Below are 25,378 nucleotides of genomic sequence, written 5' to 3' on the forward strand. Positions count from 1 at the left end.
TTCAAAATCAACATTTGAATAAATATCTTATTACTGTGTGTCTGCCTATATATTATTTCATGAATTTCTGTTACTCATATAACAAGGAAAATGCATAATAGAACATAAATATTGATAGATTAAAGGTTTGCAGTAATTTTATAATTGTATCTTTGCAAACCGTAAGTGGTAGGCTAATGAAGCCGATTCGGTGGGGGACATACCCTTACTAAAAACAGTCCTGTCAGAAGGAGTTGATGGAGCAGCAATAAAAAATTATTTGTAAATAATAAGGAATGAGAATATTTAGGGTTAAGGATAGGAGATTAGGTAATTGGTTAAATATGAACGATTAAATAAGTTGTATAAAATCAGTTGTAAGAAGTGTTTGATGTTTTCAGGAAGCTAGAGACACCTTCTACTGACCTTCATGTAGATACATTTCACCATTTAAATTTCATAAGTAATAAACCAAGATGGTATTCATTTGCAAACTTGACGTGATTTATTCCTTCTAACTAGAAGACTTAATTCATTTAAGTTTTAAGGGGAATCTACAGAGCTCACATTATATTGTTTTATAATAAATGACTGACAGGTAAAATCTGCTCACACTGTAAAGGTTTATAAAAATAACTTCATAACAGGTAAAATCTGCTCACACTGTAAAGGTTTATACAAATAACTATTCATAACAGGTAACATCTGGGCACATTGTAAAGGTTTATTAAAAAAAACTTCATAACCGGTAACATCTGGTCACACTGTAAAGGTTTATAAAAATAACTATTCATAACAGGTAACATCTGTTTTACAAGATTCACAAGGAGGACAAGTTTGACCTTCCTTTCATAGAGGAGATCGGTAATGGTGAAGCCTCTGTCTGCCCTTATTCATCACCTGGACAAGGTTATTAAGTGCACGATATTGAAGAAAAATGCGATAACTCATTAAACAATGCGATATTCGATACGATAATGCTTAAAGTATATAAAATTAACTTAAATTAGATTTAAAATTATATAACCTGCATACACTCTAAAAACTGCTGAGTTGTGTTAACCCAATTTTGGGTCAAATATGGTCTCACCCAACGTTGGGTTAAAAAATGCAATTTAAAAATGGACAAATTGCATTTTGGACAAAATTAAAAATGGACAAAAATGCAATTTAAAAATGGACAAATTGCATTGGTTACATTAAAAATGTAAACCAACGGCTGGGTTTGTCCATTTTTAAATTGAATTTTTAACCCAACGTTGGGTGAGACCATATTTGACCCAAAATTGGGTTAACACAACCCAGCAGTTTTTAGAGTGTATGTGTTTCACATTCTTTTTGTAACAAGAAAACATCCCTTCAACTTGTGAAAGTGAACATCAGTGTTTTACTATATATAAGATGTGTTATTTTAACATCAGTGTAAACCACGGGGTTCAGGTTATCCTACATTAGGTCTATTTAACAACAGAAACTGAATAATCAAATGTAAAAGTAAAACACTGCTTAGTTTTTCACTGTATGAATTATATAAACTGATTAAAGCTTATTAAAGCAAAAAAAAATATTATGCATATTGCAATGTATACATTTGCGATATTTTGATATATTGTGCTCTACATGTTGTGTTTGGAAACTGCTCTCTGAAACACTTCTCCTCCATGATGTCAAGCCAACGCGAAATCACCTTGCTTACAGTGGACTGAGAAACACCAAACCTTTCAGCAAGATCACCCTGCAATTAGGGCTGGACGATTTTGGAAAATAATCTAATTGCGATTTTTTTTTACCAATATTGCGATTGCGATTTAATATGCGATTATTTTTTAAGCTCTTTATCTTTTCTATTATTCAACAAAAACAAGCAATAAATCATTGTAAAATAGGGAAGGGAATCTTTAGGCACCTCATGAGCAGATACATTTTTTTTCTTTAATTGAAATTTTTTTTTTTCTTATTAATAAAACTTAAAATATTTAATTACATAATTATAAGTAGGCCTACTTATAATAATTACACATTAAAAAACAAAATTAATACAATTACATGTTAATAATTTTAACAAATATAGCTTCAAAACAAAGAGGGAAAAAAATATTACAAGCAATAAACAAAGAGTGCTTTCAGTATTTAAGAGTAGGCTGTCTGAACGTGTTCATCTCTTTTGAAATTATAAGATGTGGTTTGTCCTGTTTGTTTAATAACTGACTGTGTCACATTACCGGTAATTTCGCGTCATAAAAGCATTTTGAGATGCAAACGTACATTTAACCACGTAGACTCGCTCACAGCCGCATGCTCAAATGCTCTTCGCAAAACGCACGTGAGTATTTGAAATTGAAAGCAGCTTCTGTCGGTGATTTTCATATTTTTAATATATAAGCCAACTGTATTCCAAGACATAGGCCTAATGATGCCTTCGTAGAACATTTGTAAGTAAAATACCGGCGGGCGAGACCGCGCACTGAAGTAACATCACGCAGACCGCGCGTATCTCATATCTTGCGCAATGAAGCCCGCGAATGTCCTTGTAACTCGCTTCAACTTTTCCGAACTTTATTAAAGATTATTTCTCGTAAGGTTCGAGTGGTGTCTTGTGTGTGTGTGTGTGTGTGTGTGTGTGTGTGTGTGTGTGTGTGTGAGAGAGAGAGACAGAGGAATTAGAAGCAAGCAGAATACGGTTGTTTATAAAGCACGCGCGTCGTACACGTCTGTGTTTAAAACTAAGCTCAGACATATACAATACAGAATCGTTGGAGAGAATCTATAACACAATATCACATAAATTAAACATAAACTGTTATTTCCTGTAGCCAGGTCTATATGTGTCGCGTGCCAAGTTGATGCTTCATCTGCAAAACAGACTGGTTTACTCTCGCGTGTCACGTGACCAGACTATAATCGCAGCTTTGCGGTTTAAAAAATCGCATTTCATCATATCGCGATATTATCGCAAATGCAATTAATCGTTCAGCCCTACCTGCAATAAATTAAAGGGTTAGTTCACCCAAAAATGAAAATTATGTCAGTAATTACTCACCCTCATGTTGTTCCAACCCCGTAAGACCTTCGTTCATCTTCGGAACACAAATTAAGAAAAAAAAAAAAATAAAATAAAATAAATGGAGGAGTGAGACAGCTCTCAGTTTAATCAAAAATATCTTAATTTGTGTTCCGAAGAAGAACGAAGGTCTTACGGGGTTGGAACAACATGAGGCTGAGTAATTACTGACAGAATTTTCATTTTTGGGTGAACTAACCCTTTAAGACGCAGCTTCATCAGAGTCATCAGGAGCTGATACCAAGTGTGTAGCTGAAAGCTGTTGGTGTATGAACTGGTAAGGTGCTCAGCAACTGAGTGGAATGCATCAATGTCGACCCTGTGTAGAGCTGACAAAGGTGGTCGTTTCTCAGCAGAGTTGAGATTTTGGAGCGTAGTTGTGGTCAGAGACAGATGGATCCTCCCATTGTGTGTCTGCATCACAGGTCTGGGGCATGTGGCTGTGATCCTCCTCACAGTTGTCCACTGCAACACTGACTCTCATCGATGTTCTATGGAAATAATAGAACCATAAACATTTTTACATTAGTACTTAAAATAGATTTAAATAGTACTTTTTAAATTAGATTTAAATTAGTACTTAAAATGTAGATTTAAATTAGTAGGCTACTTAAAATGAGAATTAATTAATTTATGATGGCACTCATACTTAGAACAGTGTGAAAAAGAAAGATGCATTAAAAACGAGACAGTATACACACACAATCTCCTAACTCTATATCAATATCTGAGTGAGAGATGTAGCTAGCTGGCCTCCTTACAGGAATAATATGAGCTATTGTAAGACTGTAATGTACCATAATATATTGTACTATCGTGAATATTCATTCATTCTTTATTTCAGACCCTTAGGTCCATATCACAAAGTAAACGAAATATAAGAAATGACATATAGGTGGCCAATGGTAATCATGCAAGATTCGTTGTATTTTGTGAACGGCTCGTTACTAATCTTAAATGTATAATCTATAATGTATATTCATAGAACGGACTTCATCTAACGTTAGGCTTACAAAAACATAGATAGGTAAGTTAGGAAACAACAGTTAGGTAAGTTAGCTTACCTGAATCTGACAACCTGTTCAGCACCCGTCGGGACTTTTTTACCAGAACATCGTAGCCGAGCCTTTACTCGGGGTAAGGGTGTTCGTTCGTCAGTCTGCTCCCCGTCCATAAAATGGTACGAACACACATAACACACGTGTTCTTCTTAACACACATGGTACGAACACACAGCGCTTGGGTGAGCACTTCAAGTTTAGCGCCTTCCGCCATTGCCTCAGGTGCTCCTCGTGTAAATCGTAAAGTACACCACAACATTCCGATCGCTTTAGCCTACATTGTGTTCGTAACACCGTTGGTTAAATTGTTCTATCCTCTTAATCCAATTGTTATGTCAGCCCCTAACTGAGCATAATAATACTTAACATATTTTACCGTTACAACTATAGAATTACGCTAGAAACTAGCGTAGGTCCTTTCAGCCGGAAGTTGAAGTCCCGCTTAGCCGGAAGTAAGATGACAAAATGAGCGTAATGGCGTCGCCCTTGTGGGCTTCTATACTCTTTGACGGAAGTAAGCTATTGTGGCTGGGCCAATGAAATTCTTCCTGCCTGCATGTGGTTGGTTAGTCCACTCGTTGAGTTTCCTCCTATCAGTGGGCTGTAGCAGCATATAGAGCTGGTAAGTCCCGCCCCCTCCGCTAACCCCGCTGGACCTCTAGGTTGAAAAATCGTCAATGCAAGTGAATGGGAGAAAATAATTATCTTCTGGTCCCGTTTGAATTGTGCCATGAATGTGAACATATGTTGTCTGTGAATTTTTTATATAATCTTTCATGTTACGAGTTTGACAGTATATGGTATGATTCTTTGGCTAGCAGTTGTGGAAAAGACATAACGAGAAAGACTACATGTCGCCTATGTGATGTCACCCCATAAAGTTGACTTACCCGTGGTTTTCGCCAACCTCAACGATTTTGTCCTCTCCCTGAAAGAAGGCGGTGAAGTGCACCAAAGACACAGCCATGTTTAGCGGGATCCGTGAGCTAGTGTTCGTGTGCGAGTGGTGTTGACGTTTCAAACGCGTCGAAAGCAGCGAAGAGTTGTAGTCCACAAAGTGCTCTCACACAAAGTCTAACCGTATCAAACTTCTACCCGCTAAATTGTAGCATTCTTCACACGAAAGATTATATAAAAAATTCACAGACAACATATGTTCACATTCATGGCAAAATTCAAACGGGACCAGAAAATAATTATTTTCTCCCATTCACTTGCATTGACGAGGGGGCGGGACTTACCAGCTCTATATAAACGGGCTGGCTATGGTGTCACGAGTCACCCCTTCCCGGGTCGTCATTCGGTCGCCATCCAGGTATGTTGTGTGATGTTAGCTGGGTTGTCTATGGTATAATGTAGCTAACATTAGCCTATTTTCAGAGTGGCGTGCGAGTTTCCTGCGGCTGGCAGTTTATTGAGGTTGTCCCTCCTCTGGTAGGTGAAGTCATATTGGTTTTACACTTTGTATCCACTTGTATTGTAGCGACATTTTTGTTGTGTACAGTCAAAGGTTGGAGTGAGAAGTACGGCCAGTATGAGTGTTTACACTTCAATATGGAAGTACTTAGTTTCCGCTGGCACACACTGTCCTCCCGATCGACTGGACGAGCCCTCAGTCTGCATGTATGCGTTTATCTGCCTGACTGGTTTGGTTCCCAGGGATCGTACCCATAAGGTATGTGATTTAAGTCATTCTCGCCTGGGTTGCGTGGCGATCTTTTGTCGAGAGAAACAGATTTTATTAATTGTTCGTAGTTAATTCGTCTGATTGTTAACTTGTAATTTTATAGATGCATCAAGTACGGATTGGTGGCGTCTGCATGGCCGATTAGCTTTCTTGCGGTTGGACTGCGTGGAACTACTGTCCGAACTTCGAAGGCGCTGTTGCTTTGCTGTTAACAATTGGACTGACATCGTTGTCTTTCGTGTTTGTGTATTACTTGTGTGTGTGTATGTGCCAGTGGCGATTTCTTTAAGACTGCAAGGGAAGCTCGGCTTCCCCTATAATGTCAAAAAAATTAATGATTATGTCCCGCCCATGGAAGCTCAGCTTCTCTGGGGGTGAACGGGGAGTGGGCTGGCCCGGACTCCGGGCTTCCGCGTTCTGATTGGAGGGTCTGTCGAAAGGCTGTGTCTCCTTTTGATTGACAGCGATTTCATACAATAAAAAGTCGCTGATGTTGAAGCTGTTCGAGCTCAGTTCCATCGCGGATTTTTCAAAGACAAACTGCTGCAACTTATTTCTTGGTATTTGCTTGTCGAAATTTCTAGCCAATTTTTATAATACATTTCACACAATTATACATTTATACCTTTATTATATTATTACTTATTATATTTTTTTAATATTATTATTATTAGTAATAATTCAAAAATAATAAAAAAAATCTTATTATTAGTAGAATTATTATTATACTTTATTATATTATTATTTCTACCTTTATTATATTATTACATTCATTTTTCACAGAGCATTTTCTTGAAAAGGAACGTAGAATAAATGAATAATTTTTATAATGTAGGCCGAAAATGAGCTTCCCCTCTTTGAAAGACCAGCAGCCGCCACTGGTATGTGCTTGTGTGTTTGTGGTTTATATCTTTTTCTTGTGTATTTTTTTGTATTTTGATTTAGAATTTGTAAGGTTTAAATTGAAAAGTGCGAACACCTCGATTCCATTTGTTGTCTCCGTAAAGTGACAATTCTGAGTGTGTTTCAATTGTGACAATTCTGAGTGTGTTTCAACTGATAATTCTGAGTGTTTCAACTGTGACAATTCTGAGTGTGTTTCCACTGACAATTCTGAGTGTGTTTCAACTGTGACAATTCTGAGTGTAACTTCATTCTGTCGTTACAGGAGCTGAGTGCGTAAAGCAGGGGCGGATTGCTGGTGGTGGTCTTTCTCACGAGTGCTGTCATGAGTGGTGCCATGTGTACTTGTGTGAGTGTGTGTGCACAGGTGTACGGGAAAGGTGACTTGTCGTGGAGGCCTTATGTGCCCTTTATCCCCTGCTCTGCCTCGGCTCCTCTGTCGCTGACATCTCAGGTTGCTCTGTGTGTCTTGTTGAATAATACTTCCTGTTTCGAATGCGCATGCGTCGCGTCTGAACGCGTTGTTGTCTTTGGAGCTCCATCGATTGATTTATAATTCTTGATTTCTCTTTAAACTCACTTACAACGAACATTTTCTACTTTTCCTCACCTCATAGTTACAACGCGGACTGTTGAGCAGACGCGTCTCAAGCCTATTAGTGATCCAACGCTGGATACTCCTATAGGTTACGTCTGTGGATCACGGCTGAACGCGTCTTCTCCACACTCACTTACAAACAAACATTTTTTCGCCTATCGTGCGTCTACTCTACACCCGTACCACTAAAAAGACGGATTATATCCAAGACTTCAGCCATAAATTAGTATTAATATTGATAGCATCACTGGTAGCGTCGTTGCTAACTTAACGTTAGTGTCCATCTGTTAAAATGGCGAATATATCAGATGTAAGTAGTCTACCTTTTGGTGCAGGTGAGGACACATTTGAGCTGCACGCAGTGCAGTCTGAGCTGGAAGCTGTTGAGAAACAGATCCACGACCTTTTAGTGAGACAGGCCGAACTGATAGACCGGTGTTTGGCTCTTGAAACATCACGCGCCGATGCACACAAATCAGAGATTAACGTTACTAACCCGCTGACTCCGACCTCGTCTACTCCGTGCGTTTCTCAACATCGGTCCCGAGCGTCGAGGTTGCGATCAGCCATGGTCTCGTTCACTCCGGCTCCAACACGCCACCACGAAGCCTGGATGGTTCCGCAGCGGAAGACGCGAGTCAGGTCTAGACCAAGAAAACTCTCTCCGACCCTCCCGGTTTTCGAGATATCCACACAAAACCACTTCTCCCCTCTTCGCGAAACAGAGCGCGATGCTGTGATCATCGGCGATTCCATCGTTCGACACGTACACGCTACGTTAAATAAAAGTAAGGTGCACAGTCACTGCTTTCCTGGTGCTCGTGTTTCTGAAATCGCTGCTCGCATTTCCGAGATTCTGAACGAGCGCGTCGGAACTGTTGTCCTGCACGCGGGAGTGAACGACATCAGGCTGCGCCAGACGGAGTTTCTGAAGAAAGACTTCAGGAATCTGATCGATACGGTACGAAGCACATCGCCTGAAATAACGATTATTGTGTCAGGACCGCTTCCCACGTACCGACTAGGTCATGAAAAGTTTTGTAGATTATTCGCGCTAAATGAATGGTTAATGTCATGGTGCAATGAGCAGAAACTGCTCTTTGTAAATAATTGGAATCTGTTTTGGGAGCGTCCTAGGCTTTACCGTGCTGATGGCTTACACCCAAGCAGATTCGGATCTTCTGTCAGATAACATCTCCAAAATGTTAAATACCTTTTGTCTAGTAACCAAAAGTCCAATAGTCTCAATCATAGTCTCTGCTGCACCAGTTTAACTGATATAAATACTAGTGTTGAACATTGCATAGAAACTGTGTCTATTCCTCATTTAGTGAGATCAAATAATAAATCTACTGCAGGATCTAGAAAAAATCTAATTGTTATTAAACCAGAAAATGTTGCTATTAGTAATCAAAAACAATTTCTAAAGCTAGGTCTTCTAAACATTAGATCACTCACACCTAAGGCAGTTATTGTAAATGAAATAGTCACAGATAATAGCTTCGATGTACTTTGCCTTACTGAAACCTGGGTTGAACCAAATGATTATTTCGGTCTAAATGAGTCTACTCCATCAGGATACTCCTATAAGCATGAGCCCCATCTGATTGGTCGTGTAGCGGCGGTGTTGCAACAATCTATAGAGATATTCTCAATGTTACTCAGAAAACGGGCTATAAGTTTATTTCGTTTGAAGTACTTGTACTAAATGTTACGCTCTTAGATGTTCGAAAAACATCCCTATTATCTCTAGCCTTGGCTACCGTATATAGACCGCCTGGGCCTTACGCTGATTTCCTAAAAGAGTTTGCAGATTTTCTCTCAGACCTATTAGTTAATTTCGATAAAGCATTAATTGTTGGAGACTTTAATATCCACGTAGATAATTCAAATGATGCGTTAGGGGCTGCGTTTACAGATTTCTTAAACTCCTTTGGGGTCAAGCAAAACGTTACCGGACCAACTCATCGTTTTAATCATACACTCGATTTAATTATATCACATGGAACCGATCCAACCGATATATCATTCCACAAAGTGACGATGTCACTGACCATTACATGGTAACTTGCATATTACGTACTCCTGTAATATATCATGCTGCGCCGCGTTATCGATTAGGCAGAACAATCCTTCCATCCACCATAGATAATTTTTCAAATTGCTTATCTGATCTGTCTCAGCTGCTCAGTGAAACCAAACAAACAGATGAACTTGAGGAATTAACTAGCACTATGAGCACCATTCTCTCTGGAACATTGGATATTGTTGCACCCATTAGATTAAAAAAGGTCAGAGAGAAAAGTAAAGCACCATGGTACAACAATACTACGCATGTTCTAAAGAGAGAAACCCGTAATTTAGAGCGTAAATGGAAAAAAAACTAACTTAGAGGTCTTTAGAATCGCATGGAAAGACAGTATGTCACGTTATAAAAAGGCTCTAAAAGCGGCCAGGGCTGAGCATCTCCGCAAACTAATAGAAAACAACCAAAACAATCCTAGGTTCTTATTTAACACCGTGGCTAGACTAACAAATAAACAGATGTCTCCTGAACAAAATATTCCGTTACAGTTTAGTAGTAATGATTTCATGAAGTTCTTCACTGAGAAAATAGAAAACATCAGAACCACAATTGTAAACGTTCAATCCTCAATCGCGCCTTATAATTCAGCCTCAATTATCACCCCGCAAGAACAATTACAGTGCTATACAACTATAGAACAAAAAGAGTTAAATAAACTTATCACTTCATCTAAAACAACAACATGTTTATTAGATCCTATACCAACTAAACTACTGAAAGAAGTATTACCTGTAGTGGAAGTGGACCTCTCCTCAATATTATTAACTCATCTTTATCTTTAGGTCATGTTCCAAGAACATTTAAACTGGAAGTTATAAAACCTCTCATTAAGAAACCACAATTAGATCCACATAATCTAGCAAATTATAGACCCATTTCAAATCTACCTTTTATGTCTAAAATACTAGAAAAAGTTGTGTCCGCCCAACTGGGCTCTTTCTTGCATGAAAATGACATCTATGAAAAGTTTCAGTCAGGATTCAGGCCGCATCATAGCACTGAAACTGCGCTCGTTAAAATCACAAATGATTTACTTTTAGCTTCTGACCAAGGCTGTATCTCAGTATTAGTTTTACTTGATCTTAGTGCTGCGTTTGATACTATAGATCACACAATACTCTTAGATCGACTACAAAATTATACTGGTGTTCAAGGACAAGCATTAAGATCATAACTCCAGTAAACTATGGAGTGCCGCAGGGATCTGTGTTAGGCCCTCTGTTATTTTCAATATATATGCTGCCACTTGGAAATATTATAAGGAAACATGGAATTAGTTTCCATTGTTATGCTGATGACACTCAAATCTATATTTCATCACGGCCAGATGAAAACGCTAAATTATCCAAATTGACAGAGTGTGTTAAAGATATAAAAGATTGGATGACGCGCAATTTTCTTTTATTAAATCCAGACAAGACAGAGGTACTAATCATCGGTTCAAAAAACCACCCACCAAACCTCTCACAATACAACTTTAACATAGTAGGATGTCCTGTTACTTTATCCTCTACAGTAAAAGACCTGGGTGTTATATTAGACTGCAACCTGTCTTTTGAAAATCATATTTCATATGTTACAAGAACAGCCTTTTTCCACCTTAGAAACATTGCTAAGCTACGTAACATGCTATCAGTTTCTGACGCAGAAAAGTTAGTTCATGCGTTCATGACATCGAGACTAGATTACTGTAATGCTTTATTAGCTGGTTGTCCTGCATCCTCAATAAACAAGATACAGTTAGTCCAAAATGCCGCCGCTAGAGTTCTAACTAGATCAAGAAAATATGATCATATAACACCAATTTTATCATCACTACATTGGTTACCTATAAAGTTCCGTATTAATTACAAGGTATTGCTACTGACTTATAAAGCCCTAAACGGCTTAGCTCCAGTCTATTTAACCGATCTTCTATCGCCCTATAATCCATCGCGCTCTTTAAGGTCACTAAATTCGAGGCTTTTGGTCATACCTAGGATATCCAGATCCACCAAAGGAGGGAGATCATTTTCACATTTAGCTCCAAAACTCTGGAATAGTCTTCCTGATACTGTTCGTTGCTCAGACTCGCTCTCCCAGTTTAAAACTAGATTAAAACGAGACGCATCTCTTCAGCCAGGCATTCATATAATACTTTTAATCTTACAGTTAAATCCGACCTCTAGTTCATAAACGCCAGAGGAGAACTGGCCCCCGACTGAGCCTGGGTTCTCCCAAGGTTTTTTTTTTCTCCATTAGGTCACCTGATGGACTTTTTCGGTTCCTTGCCACTGTTGCCTTTGGCTTGCTCAGTTGGGGATATTTGGGGATATTTAATTTAATTAATCAACGATACTATTGATCAGCATTAACAAACGTGGACGTTCCACTAGAAACAAACATTGATGTATTGTTTTAATTTAATACTGTGAAGCTGCTTTGATACAACCTATGTTGTGAAAAGCGCTATATAAATAAACTTGACTTGACTTGAATAGTGACATTGTCGTGTCTATATTAAGTGTTGTTGATTGTGTTTTGTGAATTTTATATAAAGTATTTATCTTGAATAAAATGACATTTTCGTATCCACGTCTCCCGCCACTTTACTGTGAACGAACCTGTGTTAAAAGTTTAAGTCTTAAAGCAGAAATTCCATTGTATTGTCGCTGGCAAGATTCCAGGGTGGCGTAGTCGCTAGTCGATCTCCTCCGATTTCTCGCCCCGCTACACTATTTTCTGTGAGTGTGCAACACTTCCGATTCATAAGCCGCATATTGGTAAATATTTAAGGAAGAATAAAAGTGCACTAAACGGTAAAAACTATTTGCACTACAATCCAGTATGTTTACAATTATGACAATACATTCAAATAATATGGTAAGAAATAGCAGTTTGCAATATCAAGCAGGATAACAGGCTTTTTTTGTACAGCTAAAAATTTAATTATAATAATTTAGACATTAAATGAACAAGTTATCAGTGTAAATGTTCTGGGTCATAACATTGTTTATGTTATATTAATAATTTTGTGTAATGGTGCAAAATCGTATGATTGGCAGCTGATTTTCTTCATAGTTGCACTACATTTGCTTCATATCTCTTTTTCGGTTAAGTTTGCTATATTGTCATGTAGTTATTGTTTATTTATGAAATGGGTTTGAAATGTTTGTTTGTTTTGTGTTGCTGGTATTTGGGAGACACTGACAATTAACTATTGCCATCACTAATGTATTATGTATTATGAATTCAGGAGAAGTCACTAAACACTGGGATATTATGAGATGCTGATCACTTTATAATCAACTACTTGAATTACTGTAAAAAGCATTTAGAAAATAAAGACTGAAAAAAGAAAAAAGACTGTGCACTTTTTAATACATATCAACAGAGTCCAAAAGTCTAAGAACACTTTGAAAATATGTGATTTAAATAACTTATTTAAACCCAGAGAAGGAAGAAATGTTTCATATTTATATTCAACTTTTCACTCAAACTTTTATTCTGATAATATAATTTGTAATGAACAAAAAAATGATTTCCACTTTTAGTGTCAGAATTTTAAACCCCACTGTAATATAAAATAAATATGTTAAGTATAAACAACATAGACATCAGTGATGATGTTTTAGTATTACTATTTTAGTTTATTAATATTTATTAATTAACTATTAAGTTATAAATATTTTAAATTGTATTTATTTTTATATTTGATTTTGTCATTTTTATATATTTTTTATATTTCCATTAACTTTTTTTTTTTTTTAGCAATTTTAAGAAACTTACTTTAAACTTAATTTATTTCCGTTAGTTGCCACAGCAACCCTTCTAACTTTTTTTAAGTTAATATAATTTGTAATGAAAAAAAAAAACATTTTCATTGAAAAAAAGATTCACTTTTAGTTTGACTTTTAAATGCACCATAATATAAAAAAATATACAAAATATACACAACAATAGACATCAGTGTTATTTTAGAAGTTTTTTATAGTGAGTTGAAAAGGCAAGAGGTTTTTTTTAAGTTGAAGTTTTTCATATAATATTTATATATCGTTAACTCTTTGGCCGTGTGTCGGCCATATTAAAATTCAAGAGAATATAATTCTAACGTTAGTCGTTGTCATTGTCCTGGGGCCTGATTCAGAAAGGAGGTTAAGTGTATGTTAACCCTGAAATGAGGGAAACTCTGGGTTTTCTGTTTCAGAATGGGAGGTATGCCAAACCTGAGAAAGCAGAGCAAGTCAAGCCCATTTCTGAAAGAGAGGTAACTTATACTCAGAGTCAGTTACCATGGTAACTTACTCTGTGAACCTAACCTGGTCGGGAGCAGGTTTTCTTCGGTAAACCCAGAGTTTCTTTCGGTCTCCTCCACTTTTTTAAAGAGGAAGCCGTGTTTAAACACCTCATTCATTCTTTCAGTAAATTTTTATTAATAAAATTAATTATTAATAAATAAAATATTGCTATTTTTACTGCTGTTTTTTTTCTATTTTTTTTAATAAGATGAAGTCTAAATAACTCCCTAACTGGGAATTGAAAATACAGTAGTAGATTAGAGTTACATATAGGGGGATAGGACCTGTACAAATCAGGTTACTTTGCCTTGTGTAAGCATGGACGCCTGGCCAATAGTAGCTATTGAAGGGCGGGTTTTGGCGTGGCCATATATCGCTGTCTAGCGTAGAGAGGACTGATCTGTGTATGCCCACAGGTCATAAACGTACTTTTTCTAAATCCAGCTCAAGCAGACTGAGCTGGTAAGATTTTTCAACCTCAAAGTACAAGTAACTTACTAAAAGCGAGTGTTAATAGCAGGTTGATAAAAACTGATTAAGGTCAATTTACTATTTTTAATTAAATACCATGTTTGCATTTACAGTAAAAATGAATACGCTATATCTACTCAATAAAATTGTGGCAACAGATTACAAGCAATATTATTAATTAAATTTAACAAATTAGAATTGAGTAATAATTAATCAAATTAATTCCTTAAAAGTTAACCATTTAAAATGAGTAAAATTTACAACAATTTTTTTTAAACAAAAATATCTGAATAACAGACAGACGTCAAAGATGAATTAAGAACTCTTTATTTTTTATTGCCAACATGACAGACACCTGATATTAACAAGCAGAATCACTGAAGGAGAAAACCGTAAAACCACCATTATGGTGATCAGTGTTTGTTTTAGTTGGACTCTTGACCCTTAAATCATTAACTTTAGATTTAGTTTGGCTGCTGTACCTGAGTTATAACAGCCAGATGAACAAAGAGAAAAGGTGATCTCATGGTGTTGGTTGTGTTTTAACATAATCATTATTTCACAATCATTTGACCTGAATCGCTGAACTCATATAGATCCCAATTTCATAGTTAGGTTTACTTTATTAATTATAGCAGCTCTGTCCTTGTACAGCATAATATTTTTAGCCATTTCAATACAATCCAAATGATCAAATCAATAATAAAAAAAAAGTTGCACACACAGACATCAAGAATTAGCGTATGAATCTCAGCAATGGTGACAAACAGATCACCTCTGAACATAAGCTCATTATTTATTCATGCAGCAATGCATGATGGGAGCCATGAATGAGTTTTGATTGGTGGCACCCAGAATGCACTGCAACATGCTTTATAATTGGCACCATTGTTGAGATTCACAGGCTGATTCTTGATGTCTGTGTCTAAAAATGTCTGTGTTTTTTTGTATATGAGAAACTTAAGAAATTCTTTGGATTACATTGTAAAAGTTAAAAATATGATGCTGTACAAGGACAGTGCTGCTATAATTAATAAAGTAAACCTAACTCAGAAATTGGGATCTATATGAGTTCAGCGATTCAGGTCAAATGATTGTGAAATAATGATTATGTTATAACACAACCAACACCATGAGATCAGCTTTTCTATTTGTTCATCTGGCTGTTATAACTCAGGTACAGCAGCCAAACAAAATCTAAAGTTAATGATTTAAGGGTCAAGAGCCTAACTAAAGCAAACACTGATCACCATAATGGTGACAAAATTACGGTTTACTCCTTCAGTGATTCTGCTTGTTAATATCAGGTGTCTTCAATTTTGGCAATAAAAAATAAAGAGTTCTTAATTCATCTTTGACGTCTGTCTGTTATTCAGATATTTTTGTTTAAAAAAATTTTTTTATACATTTTACTCATTTTAAATGGTTAACTTTTAAGGAATTAATTTGATTAATTATTACTCAATTCTAATTTGTTCAATTTAATTAATAATATTGCTTGTAATCTGTTGGGGGGAGAGAAAAGGCCACAGGTTGGACCCAAACCTGGGCAGCTGCAACAAGGACCCATTCAAGGAAATTGGTTTCTTCAATTTAAGTGAACTTGAAAAAATGAGTGAGCAGAACTAAAAGTGTCAAGTTGTAGGTATTTAGTAATTCTAAGTGGGGTTAAATTTATATCAAGCAATCCACACAAAATGAAAAAATTAAGTTAACAAAAATCCCTCAGCCGAAAATTCTGCTGCACTGCTAGACACTGGATGCTATTTACTTATTTAATATGTCAAATGTTTATAAAGTCAGGTAGCCTACACCCATGATATGCTCAAGCCTTACCTGATTGAATTATGTTTTTATATTTAATTTTCAGCTGGTGCCATGTTCATTTAATACCGGCAGGATTGCACCTACATGAAAATTAAGATTAGGTTGAATAGCATACTGTTCTTCCAGTTTCACCTCTGATATTATAACAGTTGGGTAAGTTACTTGTATTACTAACTACAACCGACATCTTCAACAGTGTAATTCGATTATTTTAATAATGACTATCTTTAGAAAGTATTGGTCTACTTATTACTAATTACTAAATCCCATATCAACCTCAACCACTTGAACAATACAAGGAGAGACAAGAAACCGCACTTTTAATGCTTTCAAATTAATATACAATTGCATGAATTATTCTTGAATTGATCAAAGTGTGTAGAGGGAGAAGGTTACATTAAAAATATACCTTTTAAAAATGTATGTTAAATATACAGAATTGTTCTATAGTCTAATGCAATTACATCAGATTTTACTTTAAATTACAGAATTATTAAAGGGATAGTTCACTTTGAAATTAAATTTTGGTATGTTTTAGCTTACCTCAAGGGCATCCAAGATGTAGGTGTCTTTTTTTCCGCAGTAGTTTCAATTTTGATATTTTTAGGTCAAACCGTTCTTGTCTGTCAGTCCTATAATGCAGGTCTATGGTCACTATCTCAAAGAGCATGCACAGAGTCCAAATTAAACAATTCCTCATCGTCCAAATTAAACAATTCCCCATCGTAAGCATTGATGGCCTAAGACACGAAACGATTTATATCGTTTTTACCTTTTGTACACAGCCACTTCCAAGTGATCTGAGGGCGCGGGCGCTTCCTAGTGTGTGACGTGTACGCAGACTGGTGCATAGATATATACACTAGATGTCGCCTTAAAGACATTCGTTTCAATGAACTGCCGTAGACAAGGCGACATCTAGTGTATGACTGACAGACAAGAACGGTTTGATCTAAAAATATCAAAATTGAAACTACTGCGGAAACAAAGACACCTACATCTTGGATGCCCTTGAGGTAAGCTAAAACATACCAAAATTTAATTTCAAAGTGAACTATCCCTTTAAGAGTAATCCCTGTAATTAAATTACAGTATTTAGATTACTTGGTAATTAATTACACTCATCACTGTACAACAGTAATTAAAATGTAAACTTACGCATTTACTCGAGCAACGATTTTCTCCCTAGCTAACTCTCTGTCCTTCGCTGCTGGAGCCGATATTTAAAATAATAATAATAATATGTGTTCCTACTCTCCCTATGCTTGCAGAAGCACATCCAGTTCTGCTGGTGAGAAATATGCAGACCTCTTTTTGTCTGCCGCTGTTGCCATGGTGACTCATAATATCTGCGCTCCATTGATAATGGCTTTTTATAGTTGTGGTGCACGCGATTAACTCAGAGTCAGTCAACTCAGAGTTGATTGAACTGTTCTGTAACCGAAAACTCAGAGTTTCCCATGTCAGGGTAAGTCAACTCAGAGTTCAAGTTTTAACTCAGAGCTAGTTGAACCTCCTTTCTGAAACAGGCCCCAGGACATCTCTCCTCTAGCTAACTTCCCTCTTCATGCTTCTCTCTCCTCCACTCCCCACACAGCCCTTCATGTGCACGCGCACTAACCCGCACTAAGTCTATAAGAGAGCCACCAAGTGATAACGCGTGAATTTTGACGCGTCAACACGCACCATTTGTCCGTGTTCAGACGTCATGTTTATTCATGAACGATGTCGTAATGGTAAACTGTATGCACGTGCAAACATCAGACGTTATATTTGTTCATGAGGGATAATGCATTGGTACGTTGTGAGTGATGTCAGTTATGTCATGATTTGTCATGCCTTTTTAAGTTGTTCGTTTAACGTTCTTTATCAAGGTAGAAAAGTCAACAGCTCTTAGAATGGGTCTTTTATTTTAGCAAACTGCCAAAAAACCTTTTCAAACTGTATGCAGCTAAACCAAGAAAAACTTAAGATTGCATGGAGCTGATAAGCATGAATGGCAGAAGAAAAAGACTGCAATTAAAAAACAAAAAAAGAGAAAATTATTTTAATGCAAGCAATAAAAAACTGCACACATCAGCTGTGGAATAAAAGAAAAGAAATGCATGATCAACTAGATTAAGGCAAACTCCTGTCTTAATGTAAACCCTGTCCACCACCCTCAAAGGTTTCACAAAGTTATTCTTGCCACTGTAACTTATGGCTTCCTAAAGACAGGTTTATGGGTAAATAAATGAATAAAAATATATACCAGGGCTCAACATTTAAGCCTTTTCATTTGTCCTTCGGTCGGTCATTCACTTGTCCGAGTAAAAACATTTGTTAGAACAGGAAAAAATGTAGATTTTTTTGTGTGTGTGTTGTAGGCTAAATATAATTTATTACGAATCAGTATTCTCATCAGTTCAGTCAGCTTTAACATATATAAATCGGCATATTTATGATATTTTAACCTTTATAAAGGGCATTTTTCCCTAATCGTTTGCTTCATCTTTCATTTAAAATTCTTAAATTTGATCAATAAATTACAATAGAATAAGATGCTAAACGGCTGTTACCAATCAAATAAACTGCATTAAATAATGTAATGAGATTATTTAAAATATTTTTATACAAATAAGAAATATTATTTGTGCATAGAAATAATATTTATAAACCGCCAGTAGGAGGCAGCAGGCGACCATCTTAATGAGTGAGTCATTGATGCAATGTGCATAAAGTTAAAATACTGAAACTAATAAAACAAGTTTTAAAAAAGAATGTTTCATTTGATTCAATTTTAGATGATGGAATATGCAGAAAGAATAGAATTAAGCAGAAAGGTCTATTGCTTTATAGCGTATTCATTTCGTGTATCATGTTTTTGAAAAGTAACTAGTAAAGTAACTAGTAAAGTAACTAATTACTTTTGAAAATAAGTAATCAGTAAAGTAACTGGATTACTTTCTTGGAGAAGTAATCAGTAATCAGTAACTAATTACTTTTTCCAAGTAACTTGACCAACACTGCTCCCACTCCCACATCACTCTTGTCGGTTATTGGCTGGAACACTGTTTGTAATGTTTCGTGGTCCAGGCTGGGCCAGTTTGTTTTTGTTGCCGTTTGTGGAGCCTGGGCTGTCTACAGAGACCGCGTTTTTTTACAGTGTGCTCAGGGGACAGGCAGCTAGCGGATAGTGAGGAGATGTTTGCTGTATGTGACAAAAAATGTGTCAGCCTAAAAAACGTGTGACATCGCTTAGAGCACCTTTAAATAAAGCCCTGCCCTGCGACCACAGTCACACCACATCTGCATGCAGGTTGCTCAATATGCTGAAGAACATCTTCAGTTATTTAATGTTTTAGTTTTGCAAACATGATTGCACAATAAAAACTAGTTTTGTGGTAGAGATGCCAAACTCATTAATCAGATTAAAACCTTCATCCATTGCATTTACCCGAGTTAATTTGGTGATAACCGGTGTTCAAATGGTGGGAAGTGGGAAGTGGTTTAACCCACAATGCAGTGCGGTATGCAGCGGATGTGAGGTTTTGACTTGTTTTTGATTTAAAAATAGTTCCTCAGATGCTCTTTTAAAATAAGCAGAAGTAAGTAAAAAAAAAAAGCTCAACATCACAAGTTCACACCACTAACAGGAAACTTCTCTCAATCGTCAGTCAAACTCAGTGATGAGTGACTTTATTCACGTTCTGATCTCTGTCACCGCTCTGCTGAAAGTGGTTTCCAGCGAGCCCTTCTATGATATCACGGATCCAGCGTTTATTGAGGAATGTGTAACAGAACACAATATGAACCGCAGCAACGTGAATCCACCAGCCAGCAACATGCGCTACATGGTAGGCTAAACATAATACAAGTTAAAAATGCAAATATGTGTTAAACGGGACTGAAAGTGGACGAAGTCAGTCATTGTTTTCCTCAAGACTGCTCCTACCTTTTTAATGTCAGTTACATTAAGACTGATTACCTCGTCTAACGGCTTTGGTCAAACCCTATTCGCACGGGATTAGTTTTCTAAACAACGTTTGAATCACAATTCTTATCATTCGACATCTGTGATTTGTATGTACCAATTCGGACTGGACGAACATCTCTGTGTTTATTAAAGAGGTGAGAGTGTGTTTTCAAGACGTGGGCATTACAGAAGGTCATGTGCTGTGTTTGAGTGCATCATAGTTGTCTTTTAATTTATTGTTTGGTGATATTACTTTAAAATCCTATTTTAGTTGGCTAAACTTCATGAGTTTATAGCAGTGGCTGTTTGTAATAAACTTGCATAACTGAGCAGAGAAATGTATGCGTTAACATGAAACTGCGTTTTTTCAGACGTTAGTTTCACGTGTTTTGGCCCTGTTGGCCTTCCATATTAGACAGATGTCTGACCGGTGCGCTACATCTCGCCTTCGATCTGCAGTTATTTTGCGTAGCCTACTATAGTAACTGATATTATGCATCCCGTGTTTTTAAGAGCAAAACTGCGTTCTGTTTGATCATCCCTTTAAGCCTGTCGCTCAGAGTCAGAAGTAAAAAAGAAACTAAAAAGAAACTATAAATGGCACAGCACTTAAAGGTCATTTCAGATTATTTTTAAACTGATATCTGAATGGTATCTTACCGGTAAAAAGACGGATCGCCATTGCTTGAGTGAACCATAGACTGTACAAAATAGGAGTGAACACACATTTATGTATTTACCAGAAAAGTCGTTCTGGTCATTTTACTTGAATTTTCTGTGTAAAAGGAGCATGTGTCTTCATACCTGCTCCCGGTCTTATAGTGAATGACTAATTGGTGCACATTATTTAAAAAAAAAAAAGTTTTTCTAATCAAAACGTAATAACTTACGGAAGCCCTGAACCGCAACGTAAAAAAAAAAAAAAAAAAATCTGTAAAAAAAAAAAAAAATGTATGTAAAAAAAAAAAAATTATGTAAAAAAAAAAAGCTATCGTTTCGAGATTAAAGTCGAAATGTTTCGAGATTAAAGTCGAAATGTTTCGAGATTAAAGTCGAAATGTTTCGAGATTAAAGTCGAAATGTTTCGAGATTATAGTCGAAATGTTTCGAGATTAAAGTCGAAATGTTTCGAGATTAAAGTCGAAATGTTTCGAGATTAAAGTCGAAATGTTTCGAGATTAAAGTCGAAATCTTTTGAGATTAAAGTCGAAATGTTTCGAGAATAAAGTCTTCCGTAGAAGTTGTGTGTGTGCTTGCCGTTATTTCACATTGCCGCGTGTGCGTGCGTGTGTGTGTGTGTGAGTTTAACTCTTAGTTTCAGACATTTAAACCAACACTACTGTGCAGTAAAATAAATATGTAAAATATAAACTACAATAAACAGTGTTGTTCTAGTATTATTTATATGTTATTACAGTATTTATTAATATTGTGAATGTTCTTTTCAAATTGGCTTTTCAGTATCCAATCGGTTCCTCATAAAACCGGTTCTACATTTGTTCCCCATGCAATTTCCTGTTTCACCAGATAAGTAACATGTGTGTACTGTTGGTAAAGAAAAAAAAAAGAAAAAAGCCTGTGTTGACTTGTTGGTCTTGGCTGGTTTAAAGTCTCCCAGCCTTAAAAGTAGAACATTGAGCTCCCAAAAATCCTCTAAACCAGCAAACCATTTTGAGGCTGATTTAAGATGTTTTCTCAGCAGGGAATGAACAGAATTTCCCAGTATATGCAAAGGCATGAATGTGTACAGGGCAGTTTGCATGTGGGTCTACGGATCTGTCATAAGATTACAACATTAATCACAAATGAAGCCATAATAAGCGTATGTGTGTGTGTGTGTGTGCAGACGTGGGATGAAGGGCTGGCGGTGACGGCGCGGGCCTGGGCGAGATTCTGTGTCTTTAAACATAACATTCACCTTAGGGAGGTGAGAAGGATGCACCCTACGTTCACTTCTGTGGGTGAAAACCTCTGGGCTGGATATCCGTACAACCAATTCACAGTGAAACGTGCAATGAAGTTATGGGTGGACGAGGTCCAACATTACAATTACCGTCAGAACCAGTGCTCAAAAGTGTGCGGTCACTACACACAGGTACACACTCAGATCTGGTTAAAGCTCAACCAAACACTCAAGTGTACAAACATAAGTGAATGAGCCCTCTCTGTATTGCTTGTTTTCTGCACGTAAAGGTTGTTTGGGCAGAAACCTACAAGGTTGGTTGTGCCGCGCAGGCCTGTCCAAACGGTGTGGCTGAAACATCGTTCTCAACAAAGCCAGGAATCATATTTGTGTGCAACTATGCAACAGCGTGAGTATGAAAACCACATTTGCAGGTGTGGAGAATTCTGAACGGTGCATTTTATGCAAAGCATGTTTTTGTTCTGTTCGCACACAACAACATTGTTTTCAACAGAGGCAATTATAAAGGCGTTGCTCCATACAAAGAAGGGTCATCGTGCAGAGGATGTGGTCAGGAGACGTGTGAAAACAAACTCTGTCGTAAGTGTCAGTAGGCTAACAAACATACATTTTTGATATCAACAATTTACTTGTTGATATCTGTAATTATATTTTCACTAGTGAAATGTCACCATAGGCTGCCATTCAAAATCAGTTGTTGATATCAAGAATTGAGTTCTTACTAGTAGAAATAAAATTTTTGATATCAATAATTACATTGTTACTAGTAAAAATGCGAATTACTGATATCAATAATTCAATTGTCACTAGCTGAAATGTCTATTCTTGATATCAACAATTTAATTGCTACTAGTAACATTTTTCATTTTTGATATCTGAAAATGTATTTCTGATATCAATATTATTTCAGATATCTAAAATGGCTTTCTTACTAGTAGCAATCACATTCATGATATCAGAAATGAACATTGTCACTAGTGAAAATTGAATTATTGATATCAAAAATGAACATTGTTATTAGTAGCAATTCAATTGTTGATATCAAGAATAGACATTTCAACTAGTGACAGTTTAATTCTTGATATCAAAAATAAAGGTTTTTACTAGTAAGAATTGTATTTCTGAAGTAAGAAATCAATTCTTGATATCTACAATGGATTTTGAATGGCAGCCTGTGAAATTTCACTAGTGAAAATACAATAACAGATATCAAGAATTATAGTTCTTACTAGTTGAAATTAAATTGTTGATATCAAGAATTAGCATTTTAACTAGTAAAAATGTAATAGTTGATATCAAGAATTAGTATCCTGGAAATGAATAAAAGTTAAAACGGCTTGCCATAACACACATCCTTTCCAACAACCGCTTTACTTCATATCGCTCTCGTTCTTTCACAGGAAACTCAACCCGCGATGCACTGCAGAGTAAGACAAGCCTTGATCTCTCAATCTGAATACACAGATGTTCACTTCACACACAATTATAAATGTCTGACTGTCATCGCAATACAGCAAGTGTCTGCGCACAAATGCTTTTGATGGCGGAAGCTGATTATGTGGCATTAAACCATAAAAAACTACACAAGATTTCATAAATATGCATTAAATAGGACGAATATACACGCTTAAAAATAAAGTCCATGGGTGTTTCCGTGAAGAACCTTTATTTGACCTTTGATAGAATGAAACCACTAATATTTGGAGACACTAAAACTAGACTGTAAATCTTATTTCCGATGTTTATGCATTTACAAAAATGTATTTCTGTTAACAATTCTGGTTCTGAAGCAAAACTAGTTGAGAAACACTGCAAATGCAACGGCATTCAGACATTTGTAAGAGAGACTGGAGTGTTTTAGTGGAGCGGCTAAGTGATATAATCATTCAGTTTATGATACAAGCGTGAAAATTGGCATGAGCAGTCTCCATGGGTCACTTGACAAGAAAATTGTCCGAGCCACTTGAAATTTCAAGATTTTTCATTTTTCAAGATGGCCGACACCTTAGTGGAGCAGTTAAGTGATATAGTGGTTTATTTGGTGATACAAACATGAAAATTGGCATGAGCAGTCTCTGATGGTCACTAGACAATAAGCCACCCACAGCTACTTGAAATTTCAAGATGGCGGCCTTTTTCAAGATGGCCGACACCTTAGTGGAGCAGTTAAGTGATATAGTGGTTTATTTGGTGATACAAACATGAAAATTGGCATGAGCAGTCTCTGATGGTCACTAGACAATAAGCCACCCACAGCTACTTGAAATTTCAAGATGGCGGACATTTTTCAAGATGGCCACCACCTTAGTGGAGCAATTAGGTTCATGGCAATTTTCATGCTTGTATCACCAACTAAATGATTTCTTAAGCCTAATTTCTCCACTAAGGTGGTGGCCATCTTGAAAAATGGCCGCCATCTTGAAAAATGGCCGCCATCTTGAAATTTCAAGTAGCTGTAGGTGGCTTATTGTCAAGTGACCCACAGAGACTGCTCATGCCAATTTTCATGCTTGTATCACCAAATAAACCACTATATCACTTAACTGCTCCACTAAGGTGTCGGCCATCTTGAAAAATTGCCGCCATCTTGAAATTTCAAGTGGCTCGGACAATTTTCTTGTCAAGTGACCCATGGAGACTGCTCATGCCAATTTTCACGCTTGTATCATAAACTGAACGATTCTGCCAAACATAAGAACTTAGCCGCTCCACTATTTTGGCTGGTTCTGATTGTCTTTTCAACAACAGCATCCTGCTATTAAAGTCCCCTAAGCTGAGTGTGTTTGTGTAGGTTATCGGTGGACTCCAGACTGGGACCCTGCGCTGTCCACCTGCGGCTCCTTCTGCCTGTCGGTTGTGCTTATCAGAGTCATATCTGTCCCGCTCATCTTTGTCTGTGTTTATTGCCTGAATTGTCATCATAACCTGTTTGCATACGAGTGAAACAGCTTAAACTCAACTGCAAAAAACAAAAGTTCACATTCAGACAAATGCCATATATCCTCAGGGACAGGGCGGAACATTAACTCTTTGATGCACATTTTATGCAATTACATTAAAAGAGTAATTTAGAAGAAAATTATGCATTAAGTTTGTATTTATGTATTGATATTGAAATTTGATTGGATTCAATTCCCCAGGACGCTCTTGTAAAAGAGATTCTTAATCTCAATGTGTTTCTTTTCCTGGTAAAATAAAGGTGTATAATATAATAACTGATTTTTTTATGTTGTTTTTTGCATTGACATTTTTATATCAGTTAAGCACATTTACTCCACAAATTCTCATTTCTGCAATGCAAAATCTCATTCTCGTGAACTTTCAAGTATCTATAGATCTCTGTAATATTTTAAACACTTTACAATAAGGATCCGTTCACTATCAGTTAACATTATACCTAATACATTATGTATAATGAACTAAAAATGTAATACTTTCACAGCATTTATTCATCTAGATTAAGATTTATAATATAAATTTTATATATATATATATATACACACACACACACTACCTTTTAATATTTTATACTAACTTTTAATATTTCAA

At 36.5% G+C, this 25,378-nt stretch overlaps 1 protein-coding gene and 1 long non-coding RNA gene across 2 annotated transcripts; one reads left to right on the forward strand and one right to left on the reverse strand.

The window, feature by feature from the left end:
- Nucleotides 1-1,307: 1,307 nt before the first annotated feature.
- LOC307157755 lies at nt 1,308-4,238 on the reverse strand. The gene is made up of 3 exons (XR_013821059.1): nt 4,105-4,238; nt 3,240-3,531; nt 1,308-1,714 (listed from the first exon to the last, which is right to left on the reverse strand). It is a non-coding gene; the product is annotated as an uncharacterized lncRNA (long non-coding RNA).
- Nucleotides 4,239-19,468: 15,230 nt separating this feature from the next.
- On the forward strand, nt 19,469-25,047 carry LOC307157973 (GLIPR1-like protein 1). Its single transcript, XM_079870050.1, has 6 exons — nt 19,469-19,786; nt 21,752-22,000; nt 22,099-22,217; nt 22,323-22,408; nt 23,230-23,256; nt 24,621-25,047. Exons 1-6 carry the CDS (start codon nt 19,619-19,621, stop codon nt 24,770-24,772), a joined length of 801 nt encoding a protein of 266 aa, XP_079726176.1. The 5' UTR covers nt 19,469-19,618; the 3' UTR covers nt 24,773-25,047.
- Nucleotides 25,048-25,378: the final 331 nt, after the last annotated feature.

The sequence above is a fragment of the Squalius cephalus genome, assembly GCF_949319135.1.
Source record: "Squalius cephalus genome assembly, chromosome: 4".
In the NCBI taxonomy this organism is placed as follows: Eukaryota; Metazoa; Chordata; class Actinopteri; order Cypriniformes; family Leuciscidae; genus Squalius; species Squalius cephalus.